Here is a 10,000-nt window from a genome sequence, read left to right as displayed (position 1 = left end):
CCTCCCTGCCTACTGGTTTCTGATGAGATATTTCTTTGGTGCCACCTTATTCAGTATATTCGGCGGAACCATATATATCTATAGGGTATTCAGTGGTCCATGCCGTCATTATGACGCTACTCCGTATATCTTTGAACAATTTCCCTGTTCGCCATCAGGGACGTACCAGTTATCAATGGGTCCTGCGACTGTGTGTGCGAACTGCTCTTTGCCTCATCCTTCCTACAAACCTTTTCGATATGGGTGCCTCGCAGATATTTTCATCTCTATTGGTATAGTTTTTGTAGTCATTAAGATTCTCAAGCCAATCCACCAAGTCAAGGTGTCAATTCTCGGACATTATATATATATTATATATATAAATATATTTATATATATATATATATATATATATATATATATATATTTATATACAGAGAGAGAGAGAGAGAGAGAGAGAGAGAGAGAGAGAGAGAGAAAGAGAGAGAGAGAGAGGAGAAAGAGGAAAATTGCAAGAGTAGGAAGGGGTGGGTGAGGGCAGGATGAATATAGGAGAGAGAGTGGCAGTAAAGGATCTGAAAAATGATTATGTATTGAATAACTGGGAGGGACAAAGAGAGAGTCAGATAGAAAGAAAGTGGAGGTAAAGTGGAAGGCAAAGGGATGAAGAGTAGAAAATAGAAAGGGAAGGAAAGAGGGATCAAAGGGGAAAGAGGGCGAAAAGGAGAGTGTGAAAGAGAGAGGGAGAGAAGAAGAGAGGAGACAAAGAGGGGAGAGAGAAGAGAAGAGTAAAGAGAAGAGAGGAGCAGAGAGAGGAAGAGAGATATGGGAAGTTAAGTTGAAGATGGGGAGAGGAAGGTGAAGAGGGACAATGGGAAATGACGAGAGGGAAGAGAGAGAGAAAGAGAGAGGATAGAGAGGTGTGAGAGTAAAAAGAGAGACAGAGGGAAAACGGGAAGAGAGAGAGAAATAGGAAGAGAGAAAAGAAAGGAAAAATAACAGAGAGGGAAAAACATTTCGTTGAAGACAGTGTATTGCCGAAGAGGTACATTTATTGATGTGTCATAAGAGATTTAAAGAAGCTCCAGCCGTCTTTGTTTGTTCTTCTTCAGCTATCAAATTATCCCATGACAACACCTCTCATTTTTTGTTTAATTTTGCAATGATATATCAACGCTTGATGTCTCACTTTTTATGACAAAAATTCAAATTCTTTTGTCTCTCATTGCTTTCGTGTTTCTGCATATTAACTCGACGCCTCTATTCTTGATTTTTCGCTTCTCTGATTCTAATAATAGATGAGTTCTCAGAATAAGTTCCTGTTTGTCCTTGTTTTCATAGAGATTTTTCTCAATCCCCTTCTATCTAATCAACACCCATTGTTGACACTTTTTCCGTCGCGCCTTTGTGTAAATCTTTATGTTTGTGTTCTTTTTATAAACGTGCCTGTTTCCTGTTGTTTGCCGAACAAGAATGAAGGTGATTAATTGTGTTGGGCATATTTGGTAAGTCTTTGGCTAAGATATTCGTGTTTATCATGTTGATCATCTAGGTTGATTGGGTCTCATAGGTGAGGTAGTTTGTGTCAACATGGGCGACTAAGATTCTCATGCAAGATGTAGGAGGCGAGTAGGGTACTGTGTACGATATCATGATCTTAACTTTTTTGATTACATTTTGTTTTCTTTGTTATCTTATCAATAATCTTGTTGTTGTTGTTTTTTTGCTTATTGCTGTTCTTTTTTTACATTTTCTTACACTTTCTCTTTTATTTTTTTCTCTATTTTTACATATCACTCTTTATTTTCTTATTATTTTTTCTTATTGTTTGTGCGCTGATGACGTAATCGTAAGCGTACTCGCCTCGCATTTGCTCATCTGTAGGTTCGAATCCCGTAATCCTCTATGATTCCAAGCAACAACTGTTACCTTTCCCATCAATCCAAGCGCATTGCACAGAGGTGGCGGCTTCGGCCGGAACAACATGCCACCTGGCGTAGAGTCCTCACCACCATTATTACAAAGGATTACAAAGGAGGAACATGCCAACAAGAAACCATTTGGTCCATAACTAGGTCGAATACAAAAAATATATAATAATGATAAACAAATAGATAAATAAATAAATAAATAAATAAATAAATAAATAAATAAATAAATAAATAGATAGATAGATAGATAGATAAATAAATAAATAAATAAGTAAGTAAATAAATAAATAAATAAAGATAATAATAGTATTATAGATATTAATAAATCAAATGAATAAATAAACAGTTAAGGGAAAATAATAAAGAAATAGGTAATTAGTAAATATCAATAAATGTACAGAAAAATAATAGTGAATAATATTAGTCTTATTGTTTTCGCTTATTACGTTTACTCTTCAATTTACTCTTTTCAATTTCTTTCGCCTTATTCCACTTCTATTTTCCTCTTCCTCTTCCATCTTCCACATCATATTTCTATTTTCCCTTCTTTTATTCATATCCTTGTCCTTCCATATTGGATCTGAGTTCCTTCTTTCCTCTCTTTCTCCTCCTTGCTCTTGCACATTAAAGAAGGACATAAAGCAGAAACCTTCTTCTTCAGGTAAATAGATGCGAGTTATGTATACGACACAAGTCGAGTATTCCGGAACTTGTCAAACGAGACCAGAGGCTTCAGATACGATATCCTTTCATTGGCATTGATCCTACACAAGCGCATCCTTCCAGAATTCCATCCAGACATTCAGAAGGCGAATTATTTGCCTCCAGGCAGACTCGTCCCCCTTCCAGAACGTTTCCAGAAGATCACATTTTCTTTCCCGAATTCCCGTGTTTCCAGCGGCCCAGGTAATGGTAGTAGTAGTGGTGATAGTGGTGATGGTGTGTATATATATGTATATATATATATATATATATATATATACATATATATATATGTATATATATGAATACATTTATATATACCGGTATATATATAAATATATATATATATATATATATATATATATATATATATATTTATGAATATATATGTATACACACACACACACACACATATGTATATATATATATATATATATATATATATATATATATATATATATATGTATACATTTATATATACCGGTAATGGTAGTAGTAGTGGTGATAGTGGTGATGGTGTGTGTGTATATATGTATATATATATATATATATATATATATATATATATATATATATATATATATATATATATGCATACATTTATATATACCAGTATATATATAAATATATATATATATATATATATATATTGATGTATATATGTATACACACATATATAAATACATGATATATATATATATATATATATATGTATACATTTATATATACCGGTATATATATATATATATATATATATATATACATATATATATATATATATATATAAATATATATATATATATATATATACATATATATACATATATATATACCAAGGCTTTTTCCCCCTTCCAAGGGAGGTATATAAAGGGAATATATATGTACATATATATATATGTATATATGTATGTATATATATATTATATATGTACATATATATATATATACATATATGTATATATGTATGTATATATATATACATATGTATATATATACATTAATATGTATATATATGTATATATATATATATACATACATATATATATATACATATACATATATATATATATATATACAGAAATATAATATATATATATATATGTTTATATAAATATATATATGTATATATATAAATATATATATATATATATACATGTATATATACATACAGGTATGTATGTATATATTCATATATGTATATATATATTTATATATATATATATATATATAATATATATATATATATATAATCTCTATCACTTCATCTCTACAGAGTGAATTTATCCATAAAGGTTAGTTGTTACTTATTGCAGCTCTTTCTTTTTCTTTCTAAATTTTATTTTTCCTTCCAGCTTAAATTCATTCTCTTCTTCCATCCCTTTATCTTCCTCTTCTCGTCTTGTTCTTATTGTCTTTTCTTCATTTGCCTCCTCCAGCTGTTTTCTTATCCTATTCTTCTTTCATCTATTTTTCACTCCCATCTTGTTGTTGTTGTTGTTGTTGTTGTTGTTGTTGTTGTTGTTGTTGTTGTTGTTGTTGTTGTTGTTGTTGTTGTTGTTGTTGTTGTTGTTGTTGTTGTTGTTGTTGTTGTTGTTGTTGTTGTTGTTGTTGTTGTTGTTGTTGTTGTTGTTGTTGTTGTTGTTGTTGTTGTTGTTGTTGCTGTTCTTCTTCTTCTTCTTCTTCTTCTTCTTCTTCTTCTTCTTCTTCTTCTTCTTCTTCTTCTTCTTCTTCTTCTTCTTCTTCTTCTTCTTCTTCTTCTTCTTCTTCTTCTTCTTCTTCTTCTTCTTCTTCTTCTTCTTCTTCTTCTTCTTCTTCTTCTTCTTCTTCTTCTTCTTCTTCTTCTTCTTCTTCTTCTTCTTAATTACTCTTCATTATCTTTTGTTTCTGCTTCTGCTTGTTTTATTTTATTTTTTCTCTTCTTCCTCTCCCTCTTCATGTCTTTTTTTTTCTCATTATTATTATTATTATTTTGAACGCTTTTTGTCTCTATACTTTGAGTTTGTCGTGGAAGTTAACCCTTTATTTGTTGATAGTTCTTCCTCTTCAATGACATTCATAGTCTTCAGTGTCAGTCTATACTGTACACAAGTTATGATTTAACTTCTTATTTCTATTTATTTGTCACATCATTCAACAGTTTACTTAGCTTGTTTGTGTTTGTTTGTTTGATGTTTGTTAGTTTTTTGCTTGCTTGCTTGCTTGTTTGTTCATTATTTTGATTATATTATTTATCTACTTATGTCTTTTTGGTTTTATGTCTTTTTGATTCATGTTTGCAATAATCTAAATGCTGTTTATCTTCTTATATCCTTTTCATTATGTTTACTTGTGTATATATTCTTTTCTTTCTATGATATATCATAGGAAGACGATTTTTTTTTTTTTTTTTTTTTTTTTTTTTTTCTTTCTTTTTTTAGCAGTTTACAGTTCATCTCCGGAATGCAAACCTTCTCAAAAATATCTTCTTAAAAAATTTGAAAGAATCTGACTTAGGTCCTAATTAAGATTTTTCCCAGACAACTTTTCATCACATGACCAAAGAACTTTAAAAAACAGCGCAAGACTGCAGATTCATGCAATATTTTTCTTCTTGAAATTTTTCCGTCAGAAACTACCTTGAGGCGCAAGCCTCCATTTTTTTTTTTTTTTAGTTTTTTTTTTTGTCTTCTTCTCCTCCTTCCAGTTTCGCCGCCCACGTCTTCCAGCTTCCTTCCAGACCAATATTAGATTCCTGGAAAGCATAGACCTTTCTGAATGTTTTAAAACATCAATATTTGTCTTCTATCTCTACATACTCAACACTGATGTTTACCATAGACTCCTGTTTATCCAGAATTAAAATTAATTATCTTTTCTTTCCAAAGTTATGGTATAATCTTGTAGAGAAACTGGGTTATTGGGGTGAATTTATTTATATATTTTATTAAGACTCACTCCGCGTTGTTCAGATGAAGGATAGGTATGAAGAATGAAGATAAAATTACATGTATCTTTCTTGACAAGGTGATCTCATAGTTGATTTTTACCTTAGTTCATTGTTATCGTTTTTTTATTCTATTACATGTACATATCAGTTAATCTGGATTTATAAATTTTATTTCGGTTACTGTCGAATTCGGCATTACTACGATGGCTCTACTTGACTTGAATATTTAACTTGACACAGGTCTCGTTATTATTGTCATTATCATTGTCGCCATCGCTGTTGTCATCGTTCGCGCCATCATTGGCGCCAACACTAGGAACAACAATAGTAGCGCTGATGTGATGTCCACAAGTACATCTCGAGCCTTATCCCTACTACTTCTTCAAACTTCTCTATCTTGTGTCTGAGCTATGTATATATGTATATATATATATATATATATGTATTTATATACATATATATATATATATATATATATATATATATATATATGAGAAATCACATAAACTCGTGATTCTGAATATGCGAAAAAAAAAACACAAAGGAAAAAGATAAAATTATGAACCAAGCGCTTTCGTCTATTCAGACATCCTCAGGGTACCTGGATGTCTGGATAGACGAAAGCGCTTGGTCATCACTTTATCTTTTTCCTTGGTGGTTTTTCCGCATATATATATATATATATTCGTAAATAGCTGGAGTCCAGGAACCATTATTATGGGAGAAAGCATACGCTGGACTCGACGTTCGTCAATTTATTCCGACGTTTCGAACCCTGTCCGGGGTTCGTCTTCAGGGTAATACAGTGGTAGCAATGGAAATGTACATAAATAAGGGGAATTTGGTACACTGGGACAGGTCTCCACAGTAACCGTTACAATCCGACGCAGTTAAACCAAATCAAAAACACAAATGAGAAACAAATATAAATAAAACTATAAAATAACAGGTGCAATACTTCCTTGAAAACATTCACCGAGTTTACCATAGAAAAATATGTATATATATATAAAGAAAATATAGTGAAAGTTGTAAGGATTCACCCCGCTACCGATGGGTCGCACCACTGTGCACTCCCGTGGAACAAATGTCCCGCGTAGCATGTATATCACGAATAAAAGAAATTGGAACAAGAACACAAAATCCATCAATATCATAAACATACAAAAAGGAAGAGTACACATTGAAATAAATAAGAAAAGCAGTATGAAAAAATGCCCCCCAAGATTGGGCATAAAGGCTGTACGACGTGGCATGCCACAACGGTACGCGGAACAAAAGTCACGTAACGCATGCCACCACCGTTAGTAAATTTCATAAATAAATAAAATTACATACATAAAAATGAAAATAAAATGGAATGATACAAAACACATCAAGAAACACACTACCGTCATGTCGAAACAAAAACAAATAAAACACACAACGTAACATATTAAGAAGTAAGCTTCTTCTCCAGCCTATCCTTCGCCCCCTTATAAATTGGGTTTAAAGTGATGCACCTATTGACACTATTATCATCACTTGACCAAGCTTCCAAGAATAACCTGGTGCTTTTTCCACTACCTCCGTATTTCACTTCCGCGTTTTGCCAGTCCATTTCGTGTCCCGTTTCCTCGCAGTGTCTTGAGACGGCCGAACTCATGTCCCTTCTACTAACAGCCCTCTGGTGTTCTATCAGTCTTGTCGCCAATTTCTTGCTCGTTTCCCCAACATAATGTGTCTCGCAGTCCTTGCACCTAATATCGTAAACCACCCCTATTCGGTCCGTTTGGCTCACAGTGTCCTTAATTTTGGTCAGGGCCCTATGTAGAGTGTTCCTCGGTTTGTGTGCTATTTCAACACCGTGTTTCCTTAGCAGTCTGGCCGCTACCTCAGAAGCCCCTTTCAAGTAAGGGACCGTGACCCGCGTCGCGTCCGGTCGTCTGTCGTCCATCCTTCCCCTCTGTTGTCGTGCCGTCCACCTTTTTACCACCGAATTCGGGTAGCCGTTGTCCCTAAATACCTTCTTCAGATGACTCCTCTCCTTCTTCTTGCTATCTTCCGTGGAACACACCTTTTCCACCCTAGACCACAGAGTCTTAATCACACTTCTTTTGTGGGTGGCCGGATGACAGCTGCCATAGTCCAGAAGTCGGTCTGTATGGGTGTCCTTTCTATAAACCCCCGTCATCAGTGTGGACCCGCTTCTCGTCACCATGACATCCAGGAATGGCAATTGGCCGTTCTCCTCTTTCTCCATCTCGAACTGGATGGCTTCATTCTTTGTATTCAGTCGCTCGAAGAAAGGTCCCACGTCTTCTTTATTCATAACGACAAAAACGTCATCCACGTACCTTACCCATAACTTCAATGAAGGTGGCGCATCCTCCAATACCTCCTCCTCGTAGCGCTGCATGGCCATTTCCGCCAAAACCACCGAGATTGGAGAGCCCATAGGCGTCCCAACCTTTTGATGAAATATTTTGTCCCTGAACTTGAAAAAGGTTGAGTCCAAACACAATTGACGAACGTCGAGTCCAGCGTATGCTTTCTCCCATAATAATGGTTCCTGGACTCCAGCTATTTACGAATATTGGACAGGCTTATGGCGTTGAGGTACTCAACATAGTCAGGAAGTGGGAAGCCAAGGAAATCAAGAGGAGCTTAGTGCGAGAGCAGCTACGTTTTTGCACTATATGTCGCAATCGGAAAGTGTTACCCAACTTTGCTAGGATTAAATCTCCGGTAAACAGCAAACGAGCTAGGTAGGTTTTAGAGTCATGTGGTCGCAGACTGCTCAAATGTGCTTTGGACCATCATCACGGAACTTTACACCGGCTGGGTTTGGAGATCGATGAACACCGACGTCTACTCGGTCAGTCCTTGGATCAAGGTGTGTTAGTTGAGGTTATAGCTAAAATTACCAGCCTTAGTAGATCGAAGGCTGGAGCCAAGCGGACAGTCTTGGATCGCAAATTGGATAGATTATTAGACACTAGGCGGCAGGAGCCGGAAAGGTGGGTTAGTAACCTCTCGAGTAGACCACTCAGTGGACCCGAGACCAAGGTCCTGTCTAAGGGTTTGAACTTCAACATGCAAGGAGGTGTGAGAGAAGAGGAATTCCTGGCTGCGGTGGAAACGGGAGTCAACTTGATGACGTGCAGTGAGGAAGGTAAACAGGACACAAGGATGCGCATAGTGGGAGCACTGGGGAGACCAGTGCGGGGACATAATCTCACTACGGAGGAGACCAAGGCTTTGACAGGCTTAAGACGAGACCGGTCCATAGTGATACTGTCGAGTGACAAAGGCAGATCGACGGTGGTTATGGACAAGAGCGACTATGAAGGTAAGGCCACGACACTACTTCAGGACATGAACACTTACGAAGTAGTACTAGCAGACCCCACTGCCAAGTTGCAGAGGAAGGTGGAGGGAGAATTGAAGAAATTAAAAGAGGTGAGGTTAATCACGGAACGGGAATGGACCAGGATGAGGCCAGGGGACTCTACGATCCCCAAGTTTTATGGACTTCCCAAGGTGCATAAAGAAGGGGTACCCCTAAGACCCATTATTGCTTTCAGGGGCTCGCCTACTTACAACTTGGCGAGGGATTTGGCCAAACGTCTGAGGCCGCTAGTGGAAAGCTCAGAGAGGATGCTTAGCAACTCGGCGGACTTCGTAGAGAGACTTAGAGGAGTCAGCTTGGGGGAGGATGATTGCTTGGTGTCGTTTGATGTCAAAGCCATGTTCACGTCATTACCACAGGGTCTAATAAGGCAGGCTGCTATGTCAACGATGGAGAGTAACCTCGAATTCCTAGATAAGTCAAAACTGACGGCTAAGGAATTGATGGGACTGGTCGATTTGTGTTTGGACTCAACCTTTTTCAAGTTCAGGGACAAAATATTTCATCAAAAGGTTGGGACGGCCTATGGGCTCTCCAATCTCGGTGGTTTTGGCGGAAATGGCCATGCAGCGCTACGAGGAGGAGGTATTGGAGGATGCGCCACCTTCATTGAAGTTATGGGTAAGGTACGTGGATGACGTTTTTGTCGTTATGAATAAAGAAGACGTGGGACCTTTCTTCGAGCGACTGAATACAAAGAATGAAGCCATCCAGTTCGAGATGGAGAAAGAGGAGAACGGCCAATTGCCATTCCTGGATGTCATGGTGACGAGAAGCGGGTCCACACTGATGACGGGGGTTTATAGAAAGGACACCCATACAGACCGACTTCTGGACTATGGCAGCTGTCATCCGGCCACCCACAAAAGAAGTGTGATTAAGACTCTGTGGTCTAGGGTGGAAAAGGTGTGTTCCACGGAAGATAGCAAGAAGAAGGAGAGGAGTCATCTGAAGAAGGTATTTAGGGACAACGGCTACCCGAATTCGGTGGTAAAAAGGTGGACGGCACGACAACAGAGGGGAAGGATGGACGACAGACGACGACCGACGCGACGCGGGTCACGGTCCCTT

At 36.9% G+C, this 10,000-nt stretch overlaps 1 protein-coding gene across 1 annotated transcript in view; it reads left to right on the top strand.

The window, feature by feature from the left end:
* Positions 1-239: 239 nt before the first annotated feature.
* LOC143029042 (uncharacterized) overlaps positions 240-10,000 on the top strand; it is an 11,735-nt gene continuing 1,974 nt past the window's right edge. The window contains exons 1-3 of the mRNA XM_076191379.1: positions 240-272; positions 2,572-2,816; positions 8,313-9,441. Coding sequence (XP_076047494.1) covers positions 240-272; positions 2,572-2,816; positions 8,313-9,441 — 1,407 coding nt within the window. The remainder of the gene's footprint in view (positions 273-2,571; positions 2,817-8,312; positions 9,442-10,000) is intronic.

The sequence above is a fragment of the Oratosquilla oratoria genome, chromosome 10 (genome assembly GCF_046742065.1).
Source record: "Oratosquilla oratoria isolate Oo_2021 chromosome 10, ASM4674206v1, whole genome shotgun sequence".
In the NCBI taxonomy this organism is placed as follows: Eukaryota; Metazoa; Arthropoda; class Malacostraca; order Stomatopoda; family Squillidae; genus Oratosquilla; species Oratosquilla oratoria.
The sequence above is the reverse complement of the archived record's forward strand: the minus strand, read 5'-3'. Positions and strand labels throughout refer to the sequence as shown.